Source organism: Oncorhynchus nerka, unplaced genomic scaffold (genome assembly GCF_034236695.1).
Source record: "Oncorhynchus nerka isolate Pitt River unplaced genomic scaffold, Oner_Uvic_2.0 unplaced_scaffold_1038, whole genome shotgun sequence".
Taxonomy (NCBI): Eukaryota; Metazoa; Chordata; class Actinopteri; order Salmoniformes; family Salmonidae; genus Oncorhynchus; species Oncorhynchus nerka.
The window spans coordinates 80,721-99,955 of NW_027040269.1; the positions used below are offsets into that span (position 1 = coordinate 80,721).

General features: G+C 45.4%; 1 protein-coding gene across 1 annotated transcript in view; it reads left to right on the forward strand.

Annotated features, from left to right (window-relative positions):
- Window positions 1-19,235, forward strand: part of LOC135570202 (formin-2-like) — an 80,858-nt gene that overhangs the window by 19,751 nt on the left and 41,872 nt on the right. Inside the window, exon 6 of the mRNA XM_065016314.1 lies at window positions 3,417-3,537. Within this exon, the coding sequence (XP_064872386.1) occupies window positions 3,417-3,537 (121 nt within the window). The remainder of the gene's footprint in view (window positions 1-3,416; window positions 3,538-19,235) is intronic.

The window sequence follows — 19,235 nt, forward strand, 5'->3', positions numbered from 1 at the left end:
AAAATAAAAAAATTGTAATAAAAAATAAATAAAAATCTACATTATAAAATAATAGTGAAGACATCAAACTATGAAATAACACATATGGAATCATGTAGTAACCAAGACAGTGTTAAATTAATCAAAATACATTTGAGATCCTTCAAAGTAGCCAGCCTTTGCCTTGATGACAGCTTTGCTTACTCTTGGCATTCTCTCAACCAGCTTCATGTGGTCGTCACCTGGAATGCATTTCAATGAACAGGTGTGCTTTGTTAAGTTGTGGTATTTCTTTCTTTAATTGTTTTGAGCCAATCATTTGCGTTGTGACAAAGTAGGGGTGGTATACAGAAGATAGCCCTATTTGGTAAAAGACCAAGTCCATATTATGCCAAGAACAACTCAAATAAGCAAAGAGAAGCAAAGGTCCACCATTACTTTAGGTCATGAAGGTCAGTCAATCTGGAAAATTAAGAACTTTGAAACGTTCTTCAAGTGCAGTCGCAAAACCATCACGTGCTATGATGAATCTGCCTCTCATGAGGACAGCCACAGGAATGGAAGACCCAGAGTTACCTCTGCTGCAGAGGATAAGTTCATTAGAGTTAACGGCGCCTCAGATTGCAGCCCAAATAAATGCTTCACAGAGTTCAAGTTAGACACATCTCAACTGTTCAGAGGAGACTGCGTGAATCAGGCCTTTATGGTCGAATTGCTGCAAAGAAACCACAACTAAAGGACACCAATAATACGAACAGACTTCCTTGAGCCAAGAAACACGAGCAATCGACATTAGACCGGTGGAAATCTGTTATTTTGGTCTGATGAGTCCAAATTTGAAATTTTTGGTTCCAACCACCGTCTGAGTGAGACTCAGAGTAGGTGAACGGATGATCTCTGCATGTGTGGTCCCCACCGTGAAGCATGGAGGAGGAGGTGTGATGTCTTTGTGAGACACAGAGTAGGTGAACGGATGATCTCTGCATGTGTGGTCCCCACCGTGAAGCATGGAGGAGGTGGTGTGGGGGTGCTTTGCTGGTGACACTGTGATTTATTTAGATTTCAAGGCACACTTAACCAGCATGGCTACCACAGCATTCTGCAGCAATACACCATCCCATCTGGTTTGGGCTTAGTGGGACTATCATTTGTTCTTCAACAGGACAATGATGCAACACACCTCCAGGCTGTGTAAGGGCTATTTGACCAAGAAGGAGAGTAATGGACTACTGCATCTGATGACTTGGCCTCCACAATCACCTGACCTCAACCCAATTGAGATGAGTTGGACCGCAGAGTGAAGAAAAATCAGCCAACAAGTGCTCCGCACATGTGGGAACTCTTTCAAGACTGTTGGAAAAGCATTCCTCATGAAGCTGGTTGAGAGAATGCCAAGATTTTGCAAAGCTGTCATCGAGGCAAAGGGTGGCTACTTTGAAGAATCTAAAATATATTTTGATTTAACATTTTTTTGATTACTACATGATTCCATATGTTTCATAGTTTTGATGTCTTCAGTATTATTTTACTGTTGAAAATAGTAAATTACTACCCTAACCCACTCTACGTGATCTAACTCTACTACCCTAACCCACTCTACGTGATCTAACTCTACTACCCTAACCCACTCTACGTGATCTAACTCTACTACCCTAACCCACTCTACGTGATCTAACTCTACTACCCTAACCCACTCTACGTGATCTAACTCTACTACCCTAACCCACTCTACGTGATCTAACTCAACTACCCTAACCCACTCTACATGATCTAACTCTACTACCCTAACTCTACTACCCTAACCCACTCTACATGATCTAACTCTACTACCCTAACCCACTCTACGTGATCTAACTCTACTACCCTAACCCACTCTACGTGATCTAACTCAACTACCCTAACCCACTCTACTACCCTAACCCACTCTACGTGATCTAACTCAACTACCCTAACCCACTCTACTACCCTAACCCACTCTACTACCCTAACCCACTCTACGTGATCTAACTCAACTACCCTAACCCACTCTACTACCCTAACCCACTCTACGTGATCTAACTCTACTACCCTAACCCACTCTACTACCCTAACCCACTCTACGTGATCTAACTCAACTACCCTAACCCACTCTACTACCCTAACCCACTCTACGTGATCTAACTCTACTACCCTAACTCTACTACCCTAACCCACTCTACATGATCTAACTCTACTACCCTAACCCACTCTACATGATCTAACTCTACTACCCTAACCCACTCTACGTGATCTAACTCAACTACCCTAACCCACTCTACGTGATCTAACTCTACTACCCTAACCCACTCTACGTGATCTAACTCAACTACCCTAACCCACTCTACTACCCTAACCCACTCTACGTGATCTAACTCTACTACCCTAACCCACTCTACGTGATCTAACTCTACTACCCTAACCCACTCTACGTGATCTAACCCACTCTACTACCCTAACCCACTCTACATGATCTAACTACTACCCTACCCCCTAACCCTAACCACCCTAACGTGATCTAACTCTACTACCCTAACCCACTCTACGTGATCTAACTCTACTACCCTAAACCTACGTGATCTAACTCAACTACCCTAACCCACTCCACGTGATCTAACTCTACTACCCTAACCCACTCTACGTGATCTAACTCTACTACCCTAACCCACTCTACGTGATCTAACTCAACTACGCTAACCCACTCTACTACCCTAACCCACTCTACATGATCTAACTCTACTACCCTAACCCACTCTACGTGATCTAACTCTACTACCCTAACCCACTCTACTACCCTAACTCTACTACCTAAACTCTACTACCCTAACCCACTCTAACTGACCCTAACTCTACTACCCTAACCCACTCTACTGATCTAACTCTACTACCCTAACCCACTCTACTACCCTAACCCACTCTCTAACTCTACTGATACTACCTAACTCTACTACCCTAACCCACTCTACTATCTAACTCTACTACCCTAAACTCTACTACCCTAACTCTACTACCCTAACTCTACTGATCTAACTCTACTACCCTAACCCACTCTACATGATCTAACTCTACTACCCTAACCCACTCTACGTGATCTAACTCTACTACCCTAACGGATCTAACTCAACTACCCTAACCCTGACCTCTACGTGATCTAACTCTACTACCTAACCCACTCTACTACCTAACTCTAACCCTAACTACTACCCTAATCTAACTCTACTACCCTAACCCACTCTACTACCCTAACCCACTCTACGTGATCTAACCCACTCTACGTGATCTAACCCACTCTACGTGATCTAACCCACTCTACGTGATCTAACCCACTCTACGTGATCTAACCCACTCTACGTGATCTAACCCACTCTACGTGATCTAATGCTCTGTGCTCTAAGGACTAAGGTCATGTCATGTATTGTCAGGACGCCGGCAGGGAGACGTGCCTCTACCCTCTCCCTGAGCCCCAGGATCTGTTCCAGGCTTCACAGATGAAGTTTGAGGACTTTCAGAAGGATCTGACCAGGCTGAAGAAGGACCTTCGAGGTAACTGTACTGAACCAAAATATAAACACATACATTTCAAAGATTTGACTTGAGTTCACAGTTCATATAAGGAAATCAGTCAATTGAAATAAATAAATTAGGCCCTCATCTATGGATTTCACATGACTGGAAATACAGTCTGTCGGTCACAGATACACTACATGACTGGGAATACAGTCTGTTGGTCACAGATACACACTACATGACTGGGAATACAGTCTGTTGGTCACAGATACACTACATGACTGGGAATACAGTCTGTTGGTCACAGATATACACTACATGACTGGGAATACAGTCTGTTGGTCACAGATACACACTACATGACTGGGAATACAGTCTGTTGGTCACAGATACACACTACATGACTGGGAATACAGTCTGTTGGTCACAGATACACTACATGACTGGGAATACAGTCTGTTGGTCACAGATACACACTACATGACTGGGAATACAGTCTGTTGGTCACAGATACACACTACATGACTGGGAATACAGTCTGTTGGTCACAGATACACACTACATGACTGGGAATACAGTCTGTTGGTCACAGATACACACTACATGACTGGGAATACAGTCTGTTGGTCACAGATACACACTACATGACTGGGAATACAGTCTGTTGGTCACAGATACACACTACATGACTGGGAATACAGTCTGTTGGTCACAGATATACACAGATACAATTCATGACCTACATGACTGGGAATACAGTCTGTTGGTCACAGAACACCATGACTGGGAATACAGTCTGTTGGTCACAGATACACACTACATGACTGGGAATACAGTCTGTTGGTCCAGATAAATCATGACTGGGAATACAGTCTGCATTAATTAATGATGGAGTTCGAATACAGTCTGTTGGTCACAGATACACACCATGACTGGGAATACAGTCTTTGCTGCTGATAACAGCCTCCACTCTTCTGGGACAGTCTGTTTCCACTAGATGTTGGAACATTGCTGCTATAACAGCCTCCACTACATGACTGGGAAGTCTGTTTCCACTAGATGTTGGATACATTGCTGCTATACATGACTGGGAATACAGCTGTTGGTCCACACTTCTGGGGAACAGTAGATGTTGGAAACATTGCTGCTATAACAGCCTCCACTCATTCTGGGAATCAGTCTGTTTCCACTAGATGTTGGAACAGTCTGTTGGATAACAGCCACTCTGACTGGGAAGGTTTCCACTAGATGACTAGGAACATTGCTGCTATAACAGCAATTCTCCACTCTTCTGGGAAGGCTTTCCAAAATCTAGATGTTGGAACATTGCTGCTATAACAGCCCACTCTTCTGGGAAGGAACATTTCTATAACACTCCACTCTTCTGGGATGTTGGAACATTGCTGCTATAACAGCCTCCCTCTTCTGGGAAGGCTTTCCACTAGATGTTGGAACATTGCTGCTATAACAGCCTCCACTCTTCTGGGAAGGCTTTCCACTAGATGTTGGAACATTGCTGCTATAACAGCCTCCACTCTTCTGGGAAGGCTTTCCACTAGATGTTGGAACATTGCTGCTATAACAGCCACTCTTCTGGGAAGGCTTTCCACTAGATGTTGGAACATTGCTGCTATAACAGCCTCCACTCTTCTGGGAAGGCTTTCCACTAGATGTTGGAACATTGCTGCTATAACAGCCACTCTTCTGGGAAGGCTTTCCACTAGATGTTGGAACATTGCTGCTATAACAGCCTCCACTCTTCTGGGAAGGTTTTCCACTAGATGTTGAAACATTGCTGAGAGGGGACTTGCTTCCATTCAGCCTAAAGCATTTGTGAAGTCAGGCACTGATGTTGGGTGATTAGGCCTGGCTCGCAGTCGGCGTTCCAATTCATCCCAAAGGTGTTCGATGTCATTGTATTCTGTAACGTTAAGATTTCCCTTTACTGGAACTAATAGCCCCGGACCATTATTCCTCCTCCACCAAACTTTACAGTTGGTACCATGCATTGGGGAAGGTAACGTTCTCCTAGCATCCACCAAACTTTACAGTTGGTACCATGCATTGGGGAAGGTAACGTTCTCCTGGCATCCACCAAACTTTGCCCTCTGCTTGTTAGTGTAGTGTTCAGCTCTCTGAAAAGCCCACTCCTAGGCCCTCTGCTTGTTAGTGTAGTGTTCAGCTCTCTGAAAAGCCCACTCCTAGGCCCTCTGCTTGTTTGTGTAGTGTTCAGCTCTCTGAAAAGCCCACTCCTAGGCCCTCTGCTTGTTAGTGTAGTGTTCAGCTCTCTGAAAAGCCCACTCCTACACCAGGCCTGTATGTTTCTCCTAGGCCCTCTGCTTGTTAGTGTAGTGTTCAGCTCTCTGAAAAGCCCACTCCTAGGCCCTCTGCTTGTTAGTGTAGTGTTCAGCTCTCTGAAAAGCCCACTCCTACACCAGGCCTGTATGTTTCTTCTAGGCCCTCTGCTTGTTTGACCGTTACCTTGTCCTCATGGTTGCTCATCATACACCATGCCTGTATGTTTCTCCCTAGGCCCTCTGCTTGTTTGACCGTTACCTTGTCCTCATAGTTGCTCATCATACACCATGCCTGTATGTTTCTCCTAGGCTCTCTGCTTGTTTGTGTAGTGTTCAGCTCTCTGAAAATCCCACTCTAGGCCCTCTGCTTGTTAGTGTAGTGTTCAGCTCTCTGAAAAGCCCACTCCTAGGCCCTCTGCTTGTTAGTGTAGTGTTCAGCTCTCTGAAAAGCCCACTCCTACACCAGGCCTGTATGTTTCTCCAAGGCCCTCTGCTTGCTCATCATACACCATGCCTGTATGTTTCTCCCTAGGCCCTCTGCTTGTTTGACCGGTACCTTGTCCTCATGGTTGCTCATCATACACCATGCCTGTATGTTTCTCCTAGGCTCTCTGCTTGTTTGACCGTTAGTGTCCTCAGATTGCTCATGAAAGGCCTGTATGTTTCTCCAGTGTTCAGCTCTCTGAAAAGCCCTTGTTAGTGTAGTGTTCTCCTAGGCCCTCTGCTTGTTAGTGTAGTGTTCAGCTCTCTGAAAAGCCCACTCCTAGGCCTTCTGCTTGTTAGTGTAGTGTTCAGCTCTCTGAAAAGCCCACTCCTAGGCCCTCTGCTTGTTAGTGTAGTGTTCAGCTCTCTGAAAAGCCCACTCATACACCAGGCCTGTATGTTTCTCCTAGGCCCTCTGCTTGTTTGACCGTTACCTTGTCCTCATGGTTGCTCATCATACACCATGCCTGTATGTTTCTCCTAGGCTCTCTGCTTGTTTGTGTAGTGTTCAGCTCTCTGAAAATCCCACTCTAGGCCCTCTGCTTGTTAGTGTAGTGTTCAGCTCTCTGAAAAGCCCACTCCTAGGCCCTCTGCTTGTTTGACCGTTACCTTGTCCTCATGATTGCTCATCATACAGGGGTGGCTTGAATTATTATGCTAATTATCCAGGGAGCTTCAGACATAAGGACTGCACTTCCTTGTGTAAATATTGATGTAAATGTAGTGTACAGCGCTGGCAGAGAACAGGGCTTTGAACACAGTGTGTAAACTACAAGTTATTTCCTGAAGGTCAAGCATTTAGAAGGCTGGAAGTTGTTAACACATTGGAAATGGTAAACAGATTGCTCATCTTTCAGGGGTCTTTTTCTTCTTATTATCTCTAATTATCTCTCTCTTTTTCTGTCTCTCTCTCTTTTTCTCTTCAGACATCTTTTTCTGTCTTCCTTGTGTAAATATTGATGTAAATGTAGTTACTCTCTGGCTCTTTTTTCTGGCTTTGAACTCTGTGTCTCTCTTTTCAAGTTATTTCCTGAAGGTCAAGCATTTAGTCTCTCTCTCTCTTTTTCTGGCTGGAAGTTGTTTTCTGTCTGTCTCTCTCTCTCTTTTTCTGTCTCTCTCTCTCTTTTTCTCTCTCTCTCTTTTTTTCTCTCTCTCTCTCTCTTTTTCTGTCTCTCTCTCTCTTTTCTCTCTCTCTCTCTTTTTTCTCTCTTTTTCTGTCTCTCTCTCTTTTTCTGTCTCTCTCTCTCTCTTTTTCTCTCTCTTTTTCTCTCTCTCTCTCTTTTTTTTCTTTTTTCTCTCTCTCTCTCTTTTTTTCTCTTCTCTCTTTTCTCTCTTTTTCTGTCTGTCTCTCTCTCTTTTTCTCTCTCTCTCTCTCTTTCTCTCTCTCTTTTCTCTCTCTGTCTGTCGCTCTCTCTTTTTCTCTGTCTGTCTCTCTCTTTTTCTCTCTCTCTTCTCTTTTCTCTCTGTCTCTTTCTCTCTCTTTTCAAAGTCACTCTGTCACCCGCTCTCTCTCTTCTCTCTCTCTCTTTTTCTCTCTGTCTCTCTCTCTCTCTCTCTCTCTTTCTCTCTCTTTCTCTCTCTTTCTCTCTCTTTCTCTCTCTTTCTCTCTCTTTCTCTCACTTTCTCTCACTTTCGCTCTCTCGCTCTCTCGCTCAACAATTTTTTAAAGAAAAGACTTCTCACTCACTTCTTCCCGCTATAATTTTTTTAATTCCTGGACTGTTCTCGTCCCAACGTCTGTCTTATCAACCAACCAGATGAAACCTGACCCGTCTACGCTGAGGTCACTGCTGTCACAGCCCCTCGCGCAGGCCAAGGGAGAGGTCAGGGCAGCAGGCTATTTCAGGACAGAACCAGATCAGGGTCATTTGGAGTAATTGGCTTGGGGCCATTTTCTCTCTGATTCTTAGTTGTTTTTTTATGTGGTTCCAAGCAGCTCATTAAATGATGAGATGAGGAAGCAGGAAGCAGCTCATTAAATGATGAGATGAGGAAGCAGGAAGCAGCTCATTAAATGATGAGATGAGGAAGCAGGAAGCAGCTCATTAAATGATGAGATGAGGAAGCAGGAAGCAGCTCATTAAATGATGAGATGAGGAAGCAGGAAGCAGCTCATTAAATGATGAGATGAGGAAGCAGGAAGCAGCTCATTAAATGATGAGATGAGGAAGCAGGAAGCAGCTCATTAAATGATGAGATAAATGATGAGATGAGGAAGCAGGAAGCAGCTCATTAAATGATGAGATGAGGAAGCAGGAAGCAGGAAGCAGCTCATTAAAAATGCTCATTAAATGATGAGATCAGGAAGCAGCTCATTAAATGATGAGATGAGGAAGCAGGAAGCAGCTCATTAAATGAGATGAGGAAGCAGGAAGCAGCTCATTAAATGATGAGATGAGGAAGCAGGAAGCAGGAAGCAGCTCATTAAATGATGAGATGAGGAAGCAGGAGAGAGTTGTGTAAACACATCCTAGTTTCTACCCTGAACTCTGACAGCTTGACTGCATCCCAAATGCCACTCTATTCCCTATATAAACCTAGTGCACTGTATAGGGAATAGGGCTGTAGTGTACTATATAGGGAATAGGGCTGTAGTGTACTATATAGGGAATAGGGCTGTAGTATAAAGTAGTGTACTATATAGGGAATAGGGCTGTAGTATAAAATAGTGCACTATATAGGGCTGTAGTATAGAGTAGTGCACTACATAGGGAATAGGGCTGTAGTATAAAGTAGTGCACTATATAGGGAATAGGGCTGTAGTATAAAGTAGTGCACTATATAGGGAATAGGGCTGTAGTATAAAGTAGTGCACTATATAGGGAATAGGGCTGTAGTATAAAGTAGTGCACTATATAGGGAATAGGGCTGTAGTATAAAGTAGTGCACTATATAGGGAATAGGGCTGTAGTATAAAGTAGTGCACTATATAGGGAATAGGGCTGTAGTATAAAGTAGTGCACTATATAGGCAATAGGGCTGTAGTATAAAGTAGTGCACTATATAGGGAATAGGGCTGTAGTATAAAGTAGTACACTATATAGGGAATAGGGCTGTAGTATAAAGTAGTGCACTATATAGGGAATAGAGCTGTAGTATAAAGTAGTGCACTATATAGGGAATAGGGCTGTAGTATAAAGTAGTGCACTTATAGGGAATAGGGCTGTAGTATAGAGTAGTGCACTATATAGGGAATAGGGCTGTAGTATAAAGTAGTGTACTATATAGGGAATAGGGCTGTAGTATAGAGTGGTATACTATATAGGGAATAGGGCTGTAGTATAGAGTAGTGCACTATATAGCGAATAGGGCTGTAGTATAGAGTAGTACACTATATAGGGAATAGGGCTCTGGTCAACAGTAGTGTTCTATATAGGGAATAGGGCTGTAGTATAGAGTAGTGCACTATATAGGGAATAGGGCTGTAGTATAGAGTAGTGCACTATATAGAGAATAGGGCTGTAGTATAGAGTAGTGCACTATATAGGGAATAGGGCTGTAGTATAGAGTAGTGCATTATATAGGGAATAGGATTACATTTGGGACAGTGGGAGGCAGGAATGCCAGAATGGGCACCATGCTAGATGACAGAATGACAGTCAGGACAGACAATGTTTCTCTCTCTGTCCTCGATCCTCAACCGGAGAGACCATGTGCACTTTAATTACCGGGGGGCCACATGTCCCGACCGACGGAGAAGGGCGACGTCTTAGGAGTTCCAACCCAGCTTGACCATTTTAGTGACGTGTATCGAGGTTATCACTAACCTAGATTTAGACTTCATCTCTGACTCAGCTGTTCCACTGTTCATACCGGACCATAATCCTTTGCTCCATGGGCTACCAAAACGCTGTAGATGTAGACGTGGGATGATGAGGTGGGGTGAAATTGAAGGCGAAGAGAACCGAATGGCGCTCCCCTTCCGTTCGATTGGCCAATGTCCAGTCACTCAGGAATGAGATGGATGAGCGTCGTCCGAGAGTCTTCTATCAGAAAGACTTGAACAATATAATGTCTTAGTGAAACGTGGCAGGATGGTGACGCTCTGCACGTTGTACTCTGTGGATTCTCCATGAGTGGCTGGATGATGACTCTCTGCACGTTGTACTCTGTGGATTCTCCATGAGTGGCTGGATGGTGACGCTCTGCAGGTTGTACTCTGTGGATTCTCCATGAGTGGCTGGATGGTGACGCTCTGCAGGTTGTACTCTGTGGATTCTCCATGAGTGGCTGGATGATGACTCTCTGCACGTTGTACTCTGTGGATTCTCCATGAGTGGCTGGATGATGACTCTCTGCACGTTGTACTCTGTGGATTCTCCATGAGTGGCTGGATGATGACGCTCTGCACGTTGTACTCGGTGGATTCTCCATGAGTGGCTGGATGATGGCGCTCTGCACGTTGTTAAAACTCCAGACCACCTGTATCCTACCAACACATCTCCTGTTAAAACTCCAGACCACCTGTATCCTACCAACACATCTCCTGTTAACTCCAGACCACCTGTATCCTACCAACACATCTCCTGTTAAAACTCCAGACCACCTGTATCCTACCAACACATCTCCTGTTAAAACTCCAGACCACCTGTATCCTACCAACACATCTCCTGTTAAAACTCCAGACCACCTGTATCCTACCAACACATCTCCTGTTAAAATCCAGACCACCTGTATCCTACCAACACATCTCCTGTTAAAACTCCAGACCACCTGTATCCTACCAACACATCTCCTGTTAAAACCCCAGACCACCTGTATCCTACCAACACATCTCCTGTTAAAACTCCAGACCACCTGTATTCTACCCACAGAAACGCATTCAGGGCACTCCCTCGTCCTCCCTTCGGGCAAATCTTACCGTGACTCCATTCTCCTGCTTCCTGTTTACAAACAAAAGCTTCAACAGGACGTACCAGTGACGCACTCCAATACAGAAGTGGTCGGACAAAGCCGACCCCGCTTACAATGAACGTGACACATACAAGAAGTCCACGACCTCCGAGTCTTCAAACCTGTAGAAAGGCAGTATAGGAGGGAAAAAGGCTTCCTATTACACCGACTATGAAGCTTGTCGTATCTGTGACTGGGTCTGTCAGACGGTAACGGATGAAGCCATGGACACACAACTCCCAAACGAGCTACATGTCTTTCTATGCTCTCTGAGGAATATAACACTGCATGTCTTTCTATGCTCTCTCTGAGGAATATAACACTGCATGTCTTTCTATGCTCTCTCTGAGGAATATAACACTGTGCCTTGAGTGAAAGAGCCCCTGCTTTTCCTGACGACTGTGTGATCTCTCTCTCCGTGGCCGATGTGAACAAAGCATTTAAACAGGTTCACTATCAATCAATCACATTTATTGAAATCCCTTCTTACATCAGCTGATGTCACAAAGTGCTGTACAGAAACTCCAAACAGGAAGCAGTGCAGGTGTAGAAGCACGGTGGCTAGGAAAAACTCACTAGAAAGGCCAGAACCTAGGAAGAAACCTAGAGAGGAACCAGGCTAGGAAAAACTCCCTAGAAAGGCCACAACCTAGGAAGAAACCTAGAGAGGAACCAGGCTAGGAAACTCCCTAGAAAGGCCACAACCTAGGAAGAAACCAGGCTAGGAAAACCTCCCTAGAAAGGCCAGAACCTAGGAAGAAACCTAGAGAGGAACCAGGCTAGGAAAACCTCCCTAGAAAGGCCATAACCTAGGAAGCAGCCTAGAGTGGAACCATGCTAGGAAAAACTCCCTAGAAAGGCCACAACCTAGGAAGAAACCTAGAGAGGAACCAGGCTAGGAAACTCTCCCTAGAAAGGTCAGAACCTAGCAAGAAACCTAGAGGAGCCAGGCTAGGAAAAACTCCCTAGAAAGGCCAGAACCTAGGAAGAAACCTAGAGGAACCAGGCTAGGAAAACCTCCCTAGAAAGGCCAGAACCTAGGAAGAAACCTAGAGAGGAACCAGGCTAGGAAAAACTACCTAGAAATGCCAGAGCCTAGGAAGAAACCTAGAGAGGAACCAGGCTAGGAAAACCTCCCTAGAAAGGCCAGAACCTAGGAAGAAACCTAGAGAGGAACCAGGCTAGGAAAAACTCCCTAGAAAGACCAGAACCTAGGAAGAAACCTAGAGAGGAACCAGGCTAGGAAAAACTCCCTAGAAAGGCCACAACCTAGGAAGAAACCTAGAGAGGAACCAGGCTAGGAAACTCCCTAGAAAGGCCACAACCTAGGAAGAAACCAGGCTAGGAAAACCTCCCTAGAAAGGCCAGAACCTAGGAAGAAACCTAGAGAGGAACCAGGCTAGGAAAACCTCCCTAGAAAGGCCAGAACCTAGGATCTAGATCAGGCCCTACACCCAAACAAGGGCACTGCGTTCATCCACCTCTGGCCTGCTCGCCTCCCTACCACTGAGGAAGTACAGTTCCCGCTCAGCCCAGTCAAAACTGTTCGCTGCTCTGGCCCCCCAATGGTGGAACAAACTCCCTCACGACGCCAGGACAGCGGAGTCAATCACCACCTTCCGGAGACACCTGAAACCCCACCTCTTTAAGGAATACCTAGGATAGGATAAAGTAATCCCTCTCACCCCCCCTCCCCCTGAAAAGATTTAGATGCACTACTGTTCCACTGGAGGTCATAAGGTGAATGCACCAATTTGTAAGTCGCTCTGGATAAGAGCGTCTGCTAAATGACTTAAATGTAAAAAAAATGTAAAATGTAAGAAACCTAGAGAGGAACCAGGCTAGGAAAAACTCCCTAGAAAGGCCAGAACCTAGGAAGAAACCTAGAGAGGAACCAGGCTAGGAAAACCTCCCTAGAAAGGCCAGAACCTAGGAAGAAACCTAGAGGAACCAGGCTAGGAAAACCTCCCTAGAAAGGACAGAACCTAGGAAGAAACCTAGAGAGGAACCAGGCTAGGAAAACCTCCCTAGAAAGGCCACAACCTAGGAAGAAACCTAGAGAGGAACCAGGCTAGGAAAACCTCCCTAGAAAGGCCACACCCTAGGAAGAAACCTAGAGAGGAACCAGGCTAGGAAAACCTCCCTAGAAAGGCCAGAACCTAGGAAGAAACCTAGAGAGGAACCAGGCTAGGAAAAACTCCCTAGAAATGCCAGAACCTAGGAAGAAACCTAGAGAGGAACCAGGCTAGGAAAACCTCCCTAGAAAGGCCAGAACCTAGGAAGAAACCTAGAGAGGAACCAGGCTAGGAAAACCTCCCTAGAAAGGCCAGAACCTAGGAAGAAACCTAGAGAGGAACCAGGCTAGGAAAACCTCCCTAGAAAGGCCGACGTGCCAGATGGAATACCAGGGCGGGTTTTCAAAGCATCCGCCGACCTTCTGGCAGGTGTCGACAGACATTTTCACTCTCTCGTTGTCCAAGTCTGTCATCCCAACATGTGTCAACCTGACCGCCATTGTCCCTGTTCCCAAGAGCTCCAAGGTAACCTACCTAAATGAGGATCGCCCTGTAACACCCATGTATAATAAGGAAGTGGTTTGAAAGGCTGGTCATGAAGCACCATCATCCCAGACACCCCAGAGCCGTTCCTATTCGTATACTTTAACAGATCCACAGATAAAACAATCTCAATTACACTGCCCTCTCCCACCTGGACAAGAAGGGTCATAACTATGTGAGATTACTGTTCATTGACTACAGCTCAGCGTTCAACACCATAGTCCCCTCCAAGCTCATCACTAAGCTAAGGTCCCTGGGACTAAACACCTCCCTCTGCGAATTACTTCCTGACAGGCCGCCCCCAGGTGGTGAGGCTAGGCAACAACACCTCCGTCACGCTGGCCCGCAACAAAGGGGCCCATTGGGTGTGTGCTTAGTTCCCTCATGTACTTCCTGTTCACCCACAACTGCGTGGCCATACATGACTCCAACACCATGACGTTTTACTGACAACACAACGGTGGAAGGCCTGATCACCGGTGGCGATGAGTCAGCCTATAGGGAGGGAGGTCCGAGACTTAGCAGTGTGTTGCCAGGACAACAACCTCTCCCTCAACGTCAGTAAGGCCACGGAGCTCTTCGAGGACTACAGGAGAAAGAGGGGAGAGCATGTCCACATCGATGATGTTGTGTAGCGGGTCGAGAGCTTTAAGTTCCTTGTCGTCCACATCACCAATGATTTACCATGATCCCCACACACACCACACAGTTTTCATCCTCAGTAAGCCCCCTCTGTTCTATAGCTATATGGCCCTCTCTCTTTACAGTAAGCCCCCTCTGTTCTATAGCTAGATGGTCCTCTCTCTTTACAGTAAGCCCCCTCTGTAGCTATATGGTCCTCTCTCTTTACAGTAAGCCCCCTCTGTAGCTATATGGTCCTCTCTCTTTACAGTAAGCCCCCTCTGTAGCTATATGGTCCTCTCTCTTTACATTAAGCCCCCTCTGTTCTGTAACTATATGGTCCTCTCTCTTTACAGTAAGCCCCCTCTGTTCTGTAGCTATATGGTCCTCTCTCTTTACAGTAAGCCCCCTCTGTTCTGTAGCTATATGGTCCTCTCTCTTTACAGTAGCCCTCTCTGTAGCTATATGGTCCTCTCTCTTTACAGTAAGCCCCCTCTGTTCTATAGCTATATGGTCCTCTCTCTTTACAGTAAGCCCCCTCTGTTCTGTAGCTAGATGGCCCTCTCTCTTTACAGTAGCCCTCTCTGTAGCTATATGGTCCTCTCTTTACAGTAAGCCCTCTGTTCTGTAACTATATGGTCCTCTTTCTTTACAGTAAGCCCCCTCTGTTCTATAGCTAGATGGTCCTCTGTCTTTACAGTAAGCCCTCTGTTCTATAGCTAGATGGTCCTCTGTCTTTACAGTAAGCCCCCTCTGTTCTATGGCTAGATGGTCCTCTCTCTTTACAGTAAGCCCCCTCTGTTCTATGGCTAGATGGTCCTCTCTCTTTACAGTAAGCCCCCTCTGTTCTATAGCTATATGGCCCTCTCTCTTTACAGTAAGCCCCCTCTGTTCTATAGCTAGATGGCCCTCTCTCTTTACAGTAAGCCCCCTCTGTTCTATAACTATATGGCCCTCTCTCTTTACAGTAAGCCCCCTCTGTTCTATAGCTAGATGGCCCTCTCTCTTTACAGTAAGCCCTCTGTTCTGTAGCTATATGGTCCTCTCTCTTTACAGTAAGCCCTCTGTTCTATGGCTAGATGGTCCTCTCTCTTTACAGTAAGCCCCCTCTGTTCTATAGCTATATGGCCCTCTCTCTTTACAGTAAGCCCCCTCTGTTCTATAGCTAGATGGCCCTCTCTCTTTACAGTAAGCCCCCTCTGTTCTATAAGCTAGATGGCCCTCTCTCTTTACAGTAAGCCCCCTCTGTTCTATAAGCTAGATGGCCCTCTCTCTTTACAGTAAGCCCCTGTTCTCTTTCAGTAAGCCCTCTGTTCTGGCTATATGGTCCTCTCTCTTTACAGTAAGCCCTCTGTTCTATAGCTAGATGGCCCTCTCTCTTTACAGTAAGCCCTCTGTTCTGTAGCTATATGGTCCTCTCTCTTTACAGTAAGCCCTCTGTTCTGTAGCTATATGGTCCTCTCTCTTTACAGTAAGCCCTCTGTTCTGTAGCTAGATGGTCCTCTCTCTTTACAGTAAGCCCTCTGTTCTGTAGCTATATGGTCCTCTCTCTTTACAGTAAGCCCCCTCTGTTCTATAGCTATATGGTCCTCTCTCTTTACAGTAAGCCCCCTCTGTAGCTATATGGTCCTCTCTCTTTACAGTAAGCCCCCTCTGTTCTATAGCTATATGGTCCTCTCTCTTTACAGTAAGCCCCCTCTGTTCTGTAACTATATGGTCCTCTCTCTTTACAGTAAGCCCCCTCTATAGCTATATGGTCCTCTCTCTTTACAGTAAGCCCTCTCTGTTCTGTAACTATATGGTCCTCTTTCTTTACAGTAAGCCCCCTCTGTTCTATAGCTATATGGTCCTCTCTCTTTACAGTAAGCCCCCTCTGTAGCTATATGGTCCTCTCTCTTTACAGTAAGCCCCCTCTGTTCTATAGCTAGATGGCCCTCTCTCTTTACAGTAAGCCCCCTCTGTTCTATAGCTAGATGGTCCTCTCTCTTTACAGTAAGCCCCCTCTGTTCTATAGCTAGATGGCCCTCTCTCTTTACAGTAAGCCCTCTCTGTTCTGTAGCTATATGGTCCTCTCTCTTTACAGTAAGCCCCCTCTGTTCTGTAGCTAGATGGCCCTCTCTTTTTACAGTAAGCCCCCTCTGTTCTATAGCTAGATGGCCCTCTCTCTTTACAGTAAGCCCTCTGTTCTATAGCTATATGGTCCTCTCTCTTTACAGTAAGCCCTCAGTCAGAGGTGACTGTAGGTTGGGTCTGTATTACAGACAGATGGTGTCTAGCCTACTGAGATATCTCTGTTATATTGGTGGTCTTCAGAGGTGACTGTAGGCTGGGTCTGTATTACAGACAGATGGTGTCTAGCTTACTGAGATGTGCTCAACCAGTGTGCTCCAGGAAGAACAACATGGCCCTCCCTGACACAGGCTAAAGGTCAGGTAGAGGGCGGTAATTGTCCAGCTGGGATTTAGATTGGACGCTGACACTCTGACTCTAATTCATTATGGCCACTGATTGGTGCGTGACTCTCGGAGCTTCACGGAAGTTCTAGAATAGATTCCAGAATTCCACAGCAGGCATCAGTCTTCGTTCAGGGGGAGGGGAGCAGGGGTTACCAGGGGCGACAGGTGATGGGGTCAGAATGCAGTTGAATGATTTGCCTTCGCAGCCACATGCAGTGCCTTGACAGAAATTCACAAAATCAAATTGTATTTGTCACCTGTGCTGAAAACAACAGGTACATTGTACACAGGTACAAACATTACCATTCTTACAAATGGACAATAAACGTACTTTTCTACCACCTATGAAATACCTTACAGTGGAAAGCTTGCTTATGAGCCCTTAACCAACAATGCAGTTTTATATACACCGGGGGTAGGCCAGGGGTACAGAGTCAATGTGGAGGCTATATACAGGGGGTATGTGGAGCCGGTACAGAGTCAATATGGAGGCTATATGCAGGGGGTACCGGTACAGAGTCAATGTGGAGGCTATATACAGGGGGTACCGGTACAGAGTCAATGTGGAGGCTATATACAGGGTGTTACGGTACAGAGTCAATGTGGAGGCTATATACAGGGGGGGGTGGAGGCTATATACAGGGTACAGAGTCAATGTGGAGGCTATATACAGGGTGTTACGGTACAGAGTCAATGTGGAGGCTATATACAGGGTATTACGGTACAGAGTCAATGTGGAGGCTATATACAGGGTGTTACGGTACAGAGTCAATCTGGAGGGGAAACACCGCCTGGTATAGAGGTCCTGGATGGCAGGAAGCTTGGCCTCGGTGATGTACTGGGCCGTAAGCACTACCTTCTGTAGTGTCTTGCGGTCGGAGGCTGAGCAGTTGCCAACCAGGCAGTGATGCAACCTGTCAAGATGCTCTCGATGGTGCAGATATAAAACCTTTTGAGGATCTGAGGACCCATGAGGATCAGTATTGAGGATGTGTTGTTACCTACCCTTACAAATTGGGGGTCGGCCCATCAGGAAGTGCAGGATCCAGTTGCAGAGGGAGGTGTTTAGTCCCATGGTCCTTAGCGATGAGCTTTGAGGGCACTTTGGTATTGAACGCTGAGCTGTAGTCAATGAATAGGATTCTCACATAGGTGTTCCTTTTGTCCAGGTAGGAAAGGGTAGCGTGGAGTGCAATAGAGATTGTATCATCTGTGGATCTGTTGGGGCGGTATGCAAATTGGAGTGGGTCTAGGGTTTCTGTGATGATGGTGTTGATGTGAGCCATGACCAGCCTTTCAAAGAATTTCATGGCAACAGATGTGACGGGTCGGTAGTCATTTAGATAGGTTACCTTCTTGTTCTTGGGCACAGGGACTATGGTGGTCTGCTTGAAACATGATGGTATTACGGACTCAGACAGGGAGAGTTTGAAAATGTCAGTGAAGACAGTTGCCAGTTGGTCAGCGCACGCTTTGAGTACACATCCTGGTAATATGTCTGGCCCTGCGGCCTTGTGAGTGTTGACTTGTTTAAAGCTCTTCCTCTCATCGGCTGCGGAGACCGTGATCACACAGTTTTCTGGAACAGCTAGTGCTCTCATGCATGTTTCAGTGTTACTTGCCTCGAAGTTAGCATAGAAGTTATTTAGCTCCTCTGGTAGGCTCGTGTCACAGGGCAGCTCTCGGCTGAGTCATATTTATCAACGAGTAATAGTTGATCAGGTTAGTTTTCTCTAAGTACAGGGCTCATTTCAGGGATGTTAGAGAAGAGGGCTGGGTTCATGTGAAACTATAGCTAGGTCATAGTAACATGGTTTAACTACACTGAAGATGACCACTGGTCGGGCACTAATCTGTTCTGGTCGACATTGTATGTAGCCTAGTGGTTTGAGTGTTGGGCACGTAACCGAATGGTTGAAGGTACAAATCTGTCGTTCTGCTCCTGAACAAGGCAGTTAACCCACTGTTCCCCTGAACAAGGCAGTTAACCCACTGTTCCCCTGAACAAGGCAGTTAACCCACTGTTCCCCGGTAGGCCGTCATTGTAAATAAGAATTTGTTCTTAACTGACTTGCCTAGTTAAAGGTTAAATATTTACATATCTTAAATGGTGATTTTTTTTCTCTTGAAATCAGCCATTGTATGGAATCATGTAGTAACCATAATACTGAATAACTATGAAATAACACATATGGAGTCATGTAGTAACCATAATACTGAATAACTATGAAATAACACATATGGAGTCATGTAGTAACCATAATACTGAATAACTATGAAATAACACATATGGAGTCATGTAGTAACCATAATACTGAATAACTATGAAATAACACATATGGAATCATGTAGTAACCATAATACTGAATAACTATGAAATAACACATATGGAGTCATGTAGTAACCATAATACTGAATAACTATGA